Source organism: Manis pentadactyla, chromosome 2 (assembly GCF_030020395.1).
Source record: "Manis pentadactyla isolate mManPen7 chromosome 2, mManPen7.hap1, whole genome shotgun sequence".
Lineage (NCBI taxonomy): Eukaryota > Metazoa > Chordata > Mammalia > Pholidota > Manidae > Manis > Manis pentadactyla.
In genome coordinates, this window is record NC_080020.1 from 49,184,403 (window position 1) to 49,199,811 (window position 15,409).

Below are 15,409 nucleotides of genomic sequence, written 5' to 3' on the forward strand. Positions count from 1 at the left end.
AGTGGGCTGGAAAAGTAAAAAATTTTAATAGGCAAAAAAGGTAGATTGCTAGGGATCAGAAATTCTGTAAAAATCACAGTGGGGTGCTTACCAGGACACAAAGTTAATTCATCTGCAGAACTCTCTGGCATAAGAACTGAGCTTCTCTTATTGGTCAAAGCAGCAATGCTGGAAAAAAAAAAACCTCAAGTGAATTCCCATTAAAATAAATCAAAACACAGGGCCAAAAGCAATGGTGAATCATTCTCAAAGCCACAAGTAATGTGACACCTCCTGTCCAATACCACAAAAGCACAACAGGGAAGCAAGGAATCTGTAGTGAAAACTCTAGGCCAGTTAGAGGGAAAACCAATATGCTACAACTTCAGTTCCAGTGAAACCACTGAATGAAAAGAATTCCCTTTTGGAGTCAACAAAGGAAGGCTGGAGCATAAGATTATCTATGAATACCACAGAAGACAAAAACCGCTCTCCAATATAAGGATGTCAAATGTGTTCTATAGCCTCCATCTCAATCTTTGGAAGGCTAGAGATCTGTAAACTCATAAGAGAAGATATGGAGATTCTCTTGACAACTCATTCATTTTTCCTCATCTTGCAGTTAAATGTCCTCTTTACCTCAAGTGTGGCTTTCCAAACAACAAAAATAAGAAATAATTTTAAACTGCCCTACAGCAAAAATCTACCCATACAAGTTGAATAACTGGTTCTGAGAAAAATATAATTATGAATGGCTCCCCTCATCCAATCTTCTGGTTTACCCTGCCTGTTCATGGAGTCCAGTCTTTTCTTGATACAGGAACACATGGCTGAGAGATCTGAGCATTTGAGCAAGCCCCTTCATACTTCATAGAGCCTTATGACTGTTTGATTAAGTATGCAAAAGGACACTTAAAAAACACAAATCCTCACATCAACCAAGAAGCACAAAGAAGAGAGAAGAATCACTGACTCATGATAAATAACTAAAAACTGATAGGAAACCATAAGTGATTTCTCTCTAAATAAAACACCTCATGGCATTTGTTAGAAACCCAAGCCAGACAGTTTGCTCTGCGTGTAACATTAGGGCTCTCTTCAAAGGGTCCATTACAAAACAATTTGCTGACATTTATAAAATGGGCTAATCAATTTGAAGTCAAACCACATTGCCTGTAATTCCAACTCTCTCCTGGTAACATCATTTATTAAAACGTACATCTGCTCTACCCAAGGTTCACCACAACAAAGCAAAGAGACCTGCAGGAAGCAGAAGGCCTACTCCAGTTAAAACCACTTCCAAACTGTCTTAACAGCAGGAGAATCAAACCAAAGCCATATTCTTCAGCTTAACATACACTATCAACTTAACCAAAGCCTAAGAACACCAACTAAATTACAGCAAATGGCAACTGGGTCTCAACTTCTATATAAGATATGAAGGTCACTCAATACATAAAATTAAGCTCTTGAGTAACCCAAAGGTTCACTACCTGATAAAAGGGAAAAGTAACTGGAAGCCTGATCCAGTTAATAGTGCAGTATGACCAATCTACCACTATACATTATTAAAGTGAGAAAACTGAAGGTAATCCCATTGATCAATCAGCAAGAATAATAGAGGAGGTAATAAAAATATGATAATTAAGGGAAAAATAAGATGAAATAAGATTAAAAGTGGCATAGGACAGGGAGTGGAAGTGATACAGGTTCTATGTGGCCTGAATAATTTGAAGGCTTCAAAAAGGATATAAGTCTTAAGTGTAGACTTAAAAGATGCATGCAGTTTGGATGCAGATAAAATAAGCATAAGCAGAGGGAACAAAAAGAGAAAAGAGACAGAAAGACAGAAAGAAATCAGTCTAGAGCCTTCAAATTGGCATAGGAAGCTAGTATAGTTAAAAGAGTAGCAAGATATAACTACTTTTTAGGAATAGTGTAAATGGAATTTGTACCAACATGACTGGATGAGGCAAGAAAACTTCTAAGAAAGATCTTTTCCATGCTAATAATATTCTAGGCTTCTATGAGATGCATATTTAAGAACTAGGGAGATAATGATTTCTCCTAGTCTCTGCTTATAAAAGAGCTAAAGATCCATGGCAAGCTGCTCCTGTACAGTCTCACTCATGTGGTTCAATTCTCTTATTCAGGCACCATCAGAGGAGAGAATTCAGATTCATAACAACATATAATCTTACCTTTGTGAAGCAGGTATAGAGTTTCCTTCTTCAGAAGTTTCTTCAACAAGTTGCCCTTGGGAAGACTGTAAAGAAATATGTAACAACCTAACTATACAGGCACAAAGGAATCAATTTCTCTTCCTTTAAAAAAGAAATTAATTGTTCATTATTACCACTCAGCAGTCAGCAATAAAATATTTTACATCACCTGTAATAAAATTAATCATGTTTCAGTAAAAAGAGCATATCCTGTGGAGTCAAAAGACTGGGATTTATATCACTGGTGATTACCTATTAATTTTGTGATCTTCGGTAAGTCACATCTGAATCAGTTACCTCATCTTAAAATGGGTATTAACAATTGCCTCACAGAGTGTTAACTGTGAGAATTTAAAAAAAGATAATATATGCAATACACAAAGATATACAAATATTAATTGGTGAGTCAAATGAATTAAGATTTCAGAAAAGCTATTATAAAGCTTATTGTGGAAAGAGGAAAAACAAAGAAAAGTCCAGTTTTTAATGGAAATATTGAGTTCGGAAAAAAACACTACAATCCACGAAAGAGGTCTCTCTGGGTACAAATGAGCCATAACATAGGACATTCCAAGAGGAAGGTTATAAATTCCTTTTCCTACAAATCTGCCACTATGGTTTTGGTATCTGGCTACAGGGATAAACTTTAAGAAATGTAACATATAAAGACTGGATATGGAAAAAATTATTTTCTATGCTTAACGGTAAAGCTGGTGCAAATGTCAATTCAAATGTAGGTACACAGAAGAGCACAGAAAAAGTAGCTACTGCTGCCTTAGGGGGACTTCTGAGAAGTACATGGGCTGTGAGGCTTCTTCCAATAGACGTAAAGCTCCTGGATGAAGTTTTCAGGTCCTCCTCACAGAATATAAATAACCTAAACAAGTTAGGCATCTCTCTACAATTCATGTAAATGATGAAAATACACTAAAAAATACAGGAATAGCTGAGATAAGCCTTCAGTCAAAGGGAAACTAAAGCTGTACAATGATCAGGAATGTAGTCATTATGAAAAATGAGAGTTGAACAAAACTGTCAAAAAGAGTAAAATACAACAGCAATAAATACATCACCTATTTGTTTGAACTCAGTAGTGACAAAACACTATTTCATTTGTGAAATATCAAAACAAAACAAAAGGGTAAACACTGACACCTAGTGTCCAGTTAATACAATTGCACCTTAGATGACCAGCCTTAGAACTAGTTTTGGCACTTCAAACAACTCCTCTACCTTAGGCTAAAGCATATTTCTATCTTTCCCACTGTAATTTTTAAAAAATTATTATATACCTATAATTTGCCAGGCTTATGCTAATCACTTTATCTCCTTTAATCCTCAAGAACTTTCTGAGGCAGAAACTATTTATTTTAGAAATGAGGAAAGTAAAACGTTAACAGGTTAAATAATTTGCCTAAAATCAGAGTTGGTCAAAAGTGGAGCTGGGACATGTCTGACTCCAAACTCCATCCTCTAACCACTACAGTAATGTTAACTTAAATGATCTTCTTCCCAACCATTTCAACAGAGAATCCGAAGATGTCTTCATTTCAATAAATCATTCTGAAATTTCTAAACTTATACCTCAATGGCAATAAACTGAACACAGAAGTAAAGTGAGATTCTTCCAGAATATGAAAATAACATAGCAAAACAAGCCAAAAAAATTTGATTCGAATACCTAAATCTAGCCAAGGTTAAGAGGAAAGTATGAAAGAAATGTAACTTTAAGGAAGCTGTGGCCTTATCAAGACATTGCACTCTGCCTGACAAAATAATATATTCATGGAAAAGGAACAGTTTGTAATAAATCTAAAAAAGAAAAATACAAAGATCCAGAATCAAACAATGTCTTCAATACCATGTCCTGGGAAGTGAAAGTGAACAGACACATCATCTGGCCACCACAGCAATGTCTTCTGTTGTCTGGCACGGTCGCTTATCCAGTCTTTCCATAGACTAGTTGAATCATCCCTTTAAATTTCCATTTTCTGATTACTATATCAGCCTTCCATATACCTTAGTCCCAGAAAGTGCTACAGTCCATTGTGGACCTGAGTATTCAGGTCACTGAATCAGTTTGACACCCTCACACAATCTGACCATTTCTGGAAAACAAATTCCAGTATCTAGACTGAAAACTAAGGATCAGACCTTAGGATAAAGTAGGGACCATATCAATATACTACCCCTCCACTTCCCTGCTGTATGACCATCAAAATGATTTCTCTGTCTTCATTAACAACCTCCCGATTGTCCTGGTGATGCCAGAAACCAGTTATCATCTGACTCTAAAGCTTTTATAGCTTTCATATAGACTAAGCAATCTGCCCCCGAGTGTTTTTCTGAGTCCCTATCTCTAGGACTCTATTGCTATCTCTATCAATCAAGGAGTCTCACATATGGACAGCTCCAGCAAAGCCATAAAAACAACAGAAAATGTTCAACAAACATAAATTCTTTCCATCCACAGTTTCTGAAAGCAAAAGACCAAGTAAAATTATCACCATAAGACTCATTATTTGCTACAGAATTAATAAATGTATTTGTTTTGTTTTGTAAAGCGTTGGCAAGGTTGCAGTGAGCTAGGCATTCTCAAACATTGCTGAAAAGTAGTACAAATTTGAGCAACCTTTCTGAAAAGCAATTTGTCAATAAACACTAAGTCTTTATTTTTAATGTTTATAACTTTAACCCAGCATTTTCATGCTCTCTATCCAAGTACACTAATTTTAAATAAAAGCATTATCTAGAAAGATGTTTATCATAACCAAAATATTCAGCAATAGGAAAATATTATGTAAATTCATAGCCAGATTATGTAGTCATTAAAAATGAAATCTATAAATAATTTTAACATAATAAAATGTTTACATGTTAACTTAAAAATACAAAAATATATCTAAAGCACACAAAATACAGGTATGAAAAAAAGATGAAAATACATCACTGGATAGTAGGATTATGGATGCAAATTTATTTCTTTATAAATTTTCTAGCATTTTTCAATAATTCTAAGTGATTTCTAAAAGTAATGTTAATACTGGATACTTACAAAGTTGTCTGCCTGGTCTCTTTTTACTGAGGAATATCCCTCACCCTCCCACTGCATTATAGCAGTGGCCCCATAGCAATTTGTACAGTTTGACATGTACCCTTTTCAGGCCACAGCCAACTGGGCTGGTGAGGGCCCAAGTGGGCCATAAGTCCCTTCCTAGAAGTCTGAAATTGGAATTGGGAGAGAGTTAATATCCTATAACCTATATCTCAAGTTTGGAAGCTGTAGAATCAGCATCTTCCACCTGCCATGTAAAGAGAGAAGTAAAGGCAGGCTGTTTTCAGGGAGAAAATGAAGCAGATACAATATAGCAATGAGATACAGAAAAATTACAGATTATTTTCTAGACCTACTACTTTCTTCAGCCTTGATTACAACCCTATTTTGAAATTTATGAGGCACCCTGTTCCTCAAGATAAAGTCCTCTTTTTAATTAAGCTAGCCTGATTTAGGTTTTTTTGTAGTCAAATAGTACTAATTAGTAATATAATTTGTAGTATTTGGTGGCCTGTTCATGAAGTCAGAAAACTTCAATCTAATAGGGCCACCTACTAGTCTGACCACTTGCAGGCTATTCCAAGAGCACTGCTTTCAAACCTCAGAACTTGACACAAAGTGTATGCTCTAGAACTCTGGCCCCTAGGATCTTTGAAGCTAACAACTTGAATTACAAACAAATTATTAAGTGTTCACTCTGTAGAGTCAGTTTATTCTTTTAAGGAGAAGCATCTCTGAATTGCAAAGAACTAACAAACAAAACATGTTATCATAAGCATAATCTAACTTACCTTAATAAACTAAAAGGATTATTAAGAAAAATCCTTTCTATTCCCATAGAGCAATTCTTCCAGAATGTGGATGAAGAAGACTACTAGGGGAGAGTAATTCCCATAAATGACCTTCTGGTCCCTTAGCAAGAGCTACCATTTATTGAGAGCCTATAATCACCTAAGTATTATACTAGGCATTTTCAATAATTTCATCTTAATCATTAAACTATTTAGAGACATGAATTGCTACTCCCATTTTACAGATGTAAAAACTGAGATTCAGGGAAGCTGAATGGCTTCCTTAAAGGTATAGTTACTGAAACACAAAAGTCAAAATTCAAAGCACAAAACCACACTCTCCACTCTGTTATGAAATTTCTCACAGCTACCATTTCTTGAACTCTTATCAGGACAGAAATAACAAATAGGATAAAAGCAAAACAAAGCCAAAAACTCAGAGTCCAATTACAGAAATAACAAAAACAGTACACTCATAAAACAGAATACTCTTTAAAATCATAGCTTGTAAAGAGTTTGTAAATATATCATTGCTTTATGATATTCAGAGAAAAAAACTATATAATCTTTCATATATAATATAATATAGGTATGTCATAGAAGACTGAAAAGGCAACCTCAATGTTCCCAAATGGGATGTTTTTAGTAAATTATAGAAAACCACTACAAGGTAGAATCAGAAATAAACTGTTATGTGAAGGGAAAAATAAACTAGAAAACTGTACTTCATATCACAAAGGATGACCACTTCTCCTATTATATAAAGGGTGCCTACAAACCACTAAGCAAATGACTGTTGAAAAAGAAAAATGCACATAAGATCTAAACAGACAGAAAAGGAAATATAAATGGGTCTCAACTACACACATAAGAGAAATGCAAATTAAGGCTGCACTGAGATAACTATTTTCATCTTTCAGATTGCCAAAGATCAAGTTCTAATACTGCTCTATTGATATGAGCATGGACAAGCTGGTACTCATACATTATACAACCTCTATGGAAGGCAATTTGGTAACAGTTAACAAAATTGTAAATGCATAATACTTTAATCCACCAATTACATCTACAAGGAATTTTTCTACATGTATCTCCTATGTGGATAAAACATCTGTACAAGAGTAATTACTGAAGAAGTGTTTGTTAATAGTAAAATACTGGAAACATGCTAAATGTACACCAATAGAGGCACTTCATAAACTCACCCATACATGGTGTATTAAACATCCAAAAAAAGGAGAATACATTTTTTATGCAATGTCATGGAATGATCTCATATATGTAAATTATTTATGTACTGTTATGTAAGCAAGGTGCAGAATAATTTGGAGAGTATGCTATCACCTGTGTAAAAGAAGGTGAGAAAAAGAACATGTATACACATTTGTTTGTACCACATAAAATATCTTGGAAAGATACATTAGAAACCAGTAATAAAGGTTTAACTCCAGGGAGGGGAACTGGGTGGCTGGGGAAGGGAATAGGAGACAGGCTTCTATATCTTTTTGACTTTTGAGCCATGTGAACATTATTCTTTAAAATCTTATTTTGAGCCATGTGAACATTACTACCTCTTCAAGAATAATGTTTCAAGAATAATCTGTGAATAAATCATCCTTAATCACAGCATCACTGACCCTTACCTGACTATGACTGGTTGTTGGTTCTTCCTCCAACAAAAGTTTCTCTTTCAAGCTTTTAATTGTGCTTTCTTGGAAATCCTTGGTTTTTGAGTGCCAGACAGATGCCCTAGACTCCTGCCTCTCCTTTTTGTCTTCATCTCCCATATCTTCTGAGATGCCTTCATTTTTCTCACTAGCCTGATCTCCTTGGCCACATTCATTCTGGATCAGAGAAGGAGGTCTAGGTAACACTGGTTCCCCAAATGCTTTTTTTTTAAAGAACTGCCTCTGAGCAATTTTCAGGCTCTTTTGATAAACCTCCAACTGGCAGAGAATGACCTTGGTATACTGGTTAGGGTCTACTCCAGTAGGGCAGAATGGAATACCCCAGAAGTAGTGCACAGTGCCCTCAGTGTCCTGGAGACCTTTGGCATCTGCTGGGGTAGGCAGATAGTGCTTAGATGTGTCCCCCTTACCCTGGGAGTCTTTGTGAAAAGCATAACACCTTCCAGGACTTTCCTGTGGCTTCCCACACTGTGTGTGCTCAGCCAAGTGGCCAATACATCTGTCAAAACATTTAACGTTCTCATTCTCAAACACTGGCTGGCTTGATTGGTCCCAGCTTCCTGAGCTGCCAGAGACCGGCTCCTCTTCAGTGTTTTCATTGTGGTCCCAAGGCTCCTCTCTTTCCTCAGCCTCGTTTCCCTGACTGATATGTGAGCCTTTAAACAGTGATGGAGGTACCAGCTGCCATATGCCTGTAGGTATTTGAGAAAAAGTAGGGCTAAAGACAAACTGATTTTTATTAAGAGGGTTGGTAAGTTATCACTTACCAAGAATTAAATAATGTGAGTAAAAAAAGGCTCTTCTTTGGGTTTAACCAAATGATGGCTTTTCCTTGGAAATAAAAAGTATGCTGGATATTAGTGATATCTCAACTATTTTCTGATTTAATCTCTTTAATACCACAAATAGATTTTGGGCATTTCTGTATACTACCCTCAGCATGAGAGCCCTGTAATATGGTCATACTTCATGACTGGAAGGAGTCAGAACAGGAAGACATGCCTTCAGTGGTCCCAGAGTCTGTGGCTTTCTCTTGGTGGGACTGTGAAGATGGTCCAGTGGCCAGAGGTCGAGATCTGGTAGCAGAAGCATCAGAAGGCCGGCAACTCTGAAACAAGTGATCCCACACCAGACCAGGTTTATTATTAAAACAGCTATACATGAAGGGTCATAGGAAAGACAAATAGGGAAGGCTACTGTCCCTAATACATTCGCCTCTCCAAGACGAAGATGCTCAATTCAAATGAATTCCACAATGTGTACTGAATGCCTGCTAGGTGCAAAGTGCTGTACTAGATCACAATGTTAAATCCTTTTTTAATAAGGAGGTGAATGGCGTAAAGGACCTGCCACTGGCAAATACTCTTCACATTTAAAATAATTTCAACTGCACATACTCAAATTACAATTTAACATTATTTTTTAAAATTTATATTTTAAAACTGTCCATTCTTTCTTTCCATAACCCTCCTCTGGTTCTCATTCCCTTTCGCTCTTCCCACAAAACAGGGAGATGAGCACCTCATCTTGCTCACTTTGGGTTTTCTGTTACTCAGTAACTCTTTTCAGAAGCTGCCAACTACTATGGTTCTCTTAGACCATGGACTGAAAATATGTGGGACGGAAGAAAACTCATTCATATAATTAACAAAACACTTCAAATTGGGTTCACCAACAATTCAACAGAGACTTTAAAAATTATCATGGGAAATATTTCTTAGTTGAAAACCCTATGAACTACAGCTAGTTCCTAATGCAACCATAAAACTGCAGAAGTAAAAGAATATGGCCATCAATTCTCACAAAATTTTCAACACAGTGTATTTACATTCAGGCTTTCTTCAATGGCTTTCCGCAAGAGCTCCTCCTCTTCTTTCTCCTGGCTATTCACTTCCCTAGCTTCCTGCTCACTCATTTTGAGAGCCAGAGCAAACTGTTCTTCTTCTGTCATTTCTGTAAGAGGACAGGGAAAAGAGAGGGGAGGAAGACAACAAACACTCAATAAGCATGGAAGCAAGAAACAGAATTATTAAACTTTTCAAGTGAAGCCACTACAAGTCATTCAATACAGTTTTATAATCTTATAAATGAGGAAAGCTCCAAAAGGTTGGCCATGATCAGTAGCAGCAGTTACAACAAGAATCCTGGGTTAACTAGACTATAAGCTCCCATAAAGGCAGAATTTTTGCCCTTTATTGTTCACTGTTATATGTACAGCACATAAAAGAGTACATGGCACCTGGCAGATACTCAATAAATATTTGATAAATGACTAAATAGACGACCTGACTCCCACTCTAGAGGTTTTTGCTACACATTACACTGTTTTATGCTCAACATCTAACTAGAATAAATTTACTCTTCAGAATCCTCAGAATTTACCCAGTAGAAAAGCCCTAATGGCCAGAATGTGATATCCAAACACCATTTCCCATTAAAAGCAACTACCTTGAGGAAATGGCTAATTCCAAATCTGGAACATGAATTGCAGATCAGCTAGAATGTCTGTCTTACCTGTGAACAATGAGTCTATCAAATACTACTAAGGTCATACCAAAATAACTTAATAACCAACTTAAAAAGATTCTCACTGGGCAAAAACAGTGACTAGAACATCAATAAGGATAATGAATACAACTAATTAAAACACAGTAAATATGTTCATATCTATGAATTCATAATGATACTTACATTTAAAAACACAACTAATTGGTCATTGTTGAAGTACATAAATGAATCAATTATTTTGAAAACCGGTAAATAGAAGGATAGAGTCAAGCTTTTGTTCTACTCTTCCAATATAAGTTATATTACTAGGTAACCAAATAGATGTTTTAAAGACTTACTCTAACTAATTCATATAAAGGCAATGATAAATTTAGACTACTGCTACTTGGTATAATGTCTGTGGAGAAAACTGGCAATGTCTAACAAACTATGTGACCCAGCAACCCCAATTTTAGCAATTTACTCTAAAGATATACTTCGAACTTTTTTTAAAAAAGTAAGTATGTACTACATTATTCATTGCAACATTGTTTGAATTTGCAAAACACGAATCTACTTAATGACCAACACAGGACACTGATTGAACAAACTGATATATATAAATGTAAAAGACAGAAAGGTATCTGCGGACTGGTAACAAAATGATATCAAGAGTATTAAATTTTAAAAAAGCAAAATACAAGAGAGTGTATATAATATGCTACCTTTTGTGTTAGAAAGGAGAAATAAGAAAATATACATATAACTATTTTTGCCAAGAGTGACAGAAGAGGGATAAATAAGAAACTAATCCAACTGGTTACCAACCAACTACTTACAGGTAGTTGGGAACAAGGCAGAAAGGAGGGAATGACAGTTCTTTGACTATATCTTTTTGGATATCTTTGATTATGGACTCATGTAAATTTTAAGTATATTTTTAAAAAGTAAAATAAAATCAATAGGAGGGAGCCCTAAAACTGAGTCCAAACATAAAAAAATGCACCCAGCTGAATTTGAAATGACCTTAATGAGAATAAAAACATCAAATTTGTGCAATGTACCTAATGTAATGTTCAGAGAAATTATAACTTTACGCAATATTAGAAGAGTTTAAAATTAATGATTCAAGTTTCCCACTTCAAGAAGATAGAAAATAAAGAGTGAAATTAACCCAAAGTAAGTAAAAAGAAATATAAGAATCAGAAATCAACAAAAGAGTCACTGGCATACAATAGAGGAAAAATACTAAAGAAACACAGAACTGGTTCTACAAAAAGGTGAATAAATTTATAAAAATCTACACTGATGAAGGACAAAACCCACAAATTAACAATATAAGGAATAAAAAGAAGAGATATATCACTACATATTGTAGTCATGAAAAGAAATAATAATGGAATACTGTGGTATTTTATGCTAATAAATTTGACAGCTTACATCATGCATTCTCAATAGGGGTGACATCATCCCCAAACAGATGTTAAAAAACCTTACTCTCTTTATGTATAAAACATAGATAGGTGCGACTATAGACTATCAACTGTTAAAAGAACATATGGGACATGAACAGTTCCCAGGAATGTGTTGTTTTAATTTGTCTGACTTTTCTCAAACTATTCAAATTCAGTTAGACAATAACCATCATATCATTGATAAGTTTTCACAAATGCCTAGGGTACCTAACTGGTTTTCTTGGTTTCACTGGATATGGCTGGTAATTGTAGGTCTGCTTTGGTTATGTAGCTGTATTCCTATTATGTTAATGTGTGTACGCAATTTAATTAGTAGTTTGTTAAAACTTATACATGCTTATGTTACTCTACAAGAAGATATGTCAAAGAAATAATCAATCTTCCCATGTTTTCTTTTGTCTGCTACTTCTATAGCTTTTATTCTTCCTTCCTAATCACAACCCTTAAGTAGAATTCGTGCCTCATATCGAAATTACTGAGTATCATAATTCTTCCAAGTGGTAAAGATACCTCAAGACAAATGCTGGGCATAGAAGCCACAGGGCATAAATCTGCAAAGAAGTAAAAAGCCAACCTTTTCAAAGAATATTGCTTCTCTCTCACTTACCAACTTTACATTTCCCTGTATGGCCCCGGAAGATGACTGGTTAGCCAGAGACGGGTAAGATTCCTCAAGGGAGGAACAACCTAAGACAGGCACAGTCGCAGGGGGGCCATCAGGTGACAAATTGGGGATCAACAGAGGTGAGGCTTAGAACCTCACCCCTCCTGTTTTGAGAGAAATCTTCTGCATCCATGGATGTTTTGTTGCCCTTGTCTAGCTTGGATTAATACTTAGTCTATAGGCACACACCTGATCATCTACATTTGCCCTCTTACAGCACTAAATTATATTTTCTACCTTTATCTTGCATCTACCTACCACTGCAGCATTTTATTTAAAAAAATAATAATAATAATAAGGGAGAAATGTGGGATTCACATATAAATCAAGTATAAAAATCAAACGAATAATCATATCTGACTTGATTGTTTATAGTTCATGATGCATGATCAAAACTGAAAGTTTCTGTGATATGACTGCCCTTGCACTGTTCACCATGTAAGAACTTATTCACTATGTAAGACCTTGTTCACCATGTAAGAACTTGTTTGTTATGCTTCAGAAGATTGGAGACTGTTGAGAATTAGGCTTGGGCTTGATTAACGATTGTGCACTGAGTCCCCTATACAGAATTTTATTGTTGTTAACAACCATTTGATCAATAAATATAAGAGATGTCCTCTCAAAAAAAAACAAAACATAGATATACAATCAGTACATAAACAGGACCTACAGCATTATCTGTGGCATTAAAATTTCACAGGGATAGCACTGGTTAGGAATAAAATGTCTAAAAAGGACACTTTGGAGAACAATGAAAAAGGATTGAGAACAACAGCAACAAAAATAATCATTAAAAAACACAAACTATGATAACCGACACAATAAGTAGAAAATGTGAATAGCCTTATATCAAAGAAATTAAATTTGTAATTAAAATTTTTGAATAAAGAAAATCCCAGGGTTTTCTGACATTCGTCACTGGTGAATTCTACCCATGAATAAAGAAAAAATAATACCAAATTAATTCAGAAAATAAGAAATCGATTCTCCCAAAACTGACTTACAGAATCAACACAGTCCCAATCAAAATCTCAAGCTCACTTAATGGGACATAACAAAAAATTCAGAAATAGATGCACACAGTGATTTTTTATTGATTTCCAACAATGAGGAAAGGACAGGTATTTCAACAAATAGTGCAGAACTGGATCCATAAGGAAAAAAATGACCTTAACACTTACCTCATGCTATATATAAAAATTAATTCAAAATGGATCATATACCTTCATGTAAAAGCTAAAACTGTAATTCTAGAAGAAAACAGGTGAAATTTTTGTAACCTGGGGGTAGTCAAGGATTGCTTAAATAAGACCCAGAAAGAAAAAAAAAAATGAAAGAAAAGAAGTAAACCTAATGCAAATTTAAATATTCTCTTTGTTAAGAAAATGAAAAGGTAAGCCACAAGAGGGGAGAACATATCCACCATACATATAATCTGACAAAGGACTTATATCCAAACCACATAAGGAACTCATACAATTCAATATAAGAGAACAAGTAATCTAAGTTCAAAAACAATGAGCAAGGGATCTTAGCAGATACTTCACAAAAGAAAACATCTAAATGAACAATAAGCACATGAAAAGATCATTAGTCATCAGGAAAATGCAAGTTAAAATGAAAAACCACTACATACCACTAGAATAGCTAAAACAAAAAGACTGACATTCCTAATGAACTCACTAAGTCATCAAGAAAAAGCTGATTACATCCTTCATATACAATTTAAGAGAACCAAAATCCATATAATGCAAAAAAGGTAAATCTTTGAATTCTTTGTAATACTCTGCTTTTCAAAACACCTTATTCCCTAAAAGTTGTGGAGAGGTGAGGCTTTGCTACATTAACTATTCTCCAGACTCTGCCCTCTTGCCTTTTAATTCCATTAAAATGAGAATTTAAATTTAGTAACACAGTGTGATTCTGTTTTCTAGTACATAGGGAGGAAGCTCCAGAGCCAGACTACCTTTATTTAAATCTTGATTTTGCCTTTTTAGGTGTGTAATCTTCAGCAAGTTACTTATCCTTTGTACCTGGACACTGGTACTGATCTCTGATAACCTCCTTCCACCTTTTTGCTTTTCTTCTTTTGATCTGCTGTGGACGTGCATGTACACTAAATATACTCTTGACTTAGGAATTTGCATGTAAACACCACTTTGTAATACTTGTTTTAGTTCACACATAAAATGGAGGTAATAATTTTAAAGCTGTTATAAGGACTAAATAATTTAATACATGTAAAACACATAGAATAGTGTTTGGCACATAACAAGTGCCCAGTAACTGTTAATTATTATTATTAATAATTAAGTTATGTGTTAAAGAAATCCAAAACTTTGAGATTGTTTTCTCATTTGATGTATATTTTACTGAGCACATACAACCACATAACTTGGCAAAGCCACCATAATATTTACTGTTGTTAGAAAAAGCATAAAACCTAAATGTGATTTATTCCCACCAGGAGGTTTAAATATTTTAACAGTAAGGTTAAATTTTGATAACATGAATCTTTTTTATCAAAAAAAAGGGCCACATGGTGGAAAATATGCCAGGAAGCTGCTCAGGCTGAGAGTGGGGATCAGCGGTGGGGTGGGGGGAGGACTGGTAAGGACCTGGCTACACCTGTTTGATTTGAGTTTTTTTAAACCTACCCATGAAATTAAGACAATTGTAAGAGAAGGCCCAATATGGATATAATTGGCTTAGGCAAGGTCCGGGAAAGAATGTGAACCCTGGAGTACTCAGCCAATGAAGAACCAAGGGAGGGACTCGCATACTAGGGAATAAATTACTTGAGCCAACTGCCTCAGGTGTGCCTGCTCACCAGACACCTGATCTTGCAAGACCATCATTAAAGCCTCGCTCCACTGTTCTCTTTGTCTGTGTGGACTTACTGAGTTTGTACCAGTGAGTGTGCTTCCCACACTGTAACCAAAATCAGAATTAAAAAGGCACTCTCATTCACTAGTTACCATCTCTTATTCTCACGTATCAACCATGATCTGAGACCAAAGTCCAATAAATATAACTGTTGACTAT

The 15,409-nt window shown here is 35.3% G+C and overlaps 1 protein-coding gene across 1 annotated transcript in view; it reads right to left on the minus strand.

Annotated features, from left to right (window-relative positions):
- The window catches only part of UIMC1 (ubiquitin interaction motif containing 1), a 152,865-nt gene that overhangs the window by 56,919 nt on the left and 80,537 nt on the right, over positions 1 to 15,409 (minus strand). Inside the window, exons 4-8 of the mRNA XM_036884707.2 lie at positions 9,564 to 9,688; positions 8,738 to 8,843; positions 7,691 to 8,427; positions 2,181 to 2,245; positions 92 to 168 (exon numbers count right to left, since the gene is read on the minus strand). Coding sequence (XP_036740602.2) covers positions 92 to 168; positions 2,181 to 2,245; positions 7,691 to 8,427; positions 8,738 to 8,843; positions 9,564 to 9,688 — 1,110 coding nt within the window. The remainder of the gene's footprint in view (positions 1 to 91; positions 169 to 2,180; positions 2,246 to 7,690; positions 8,428 to 8,737; positions 8,844 to 9,563; positions 9,689 to 15,409) is intronic.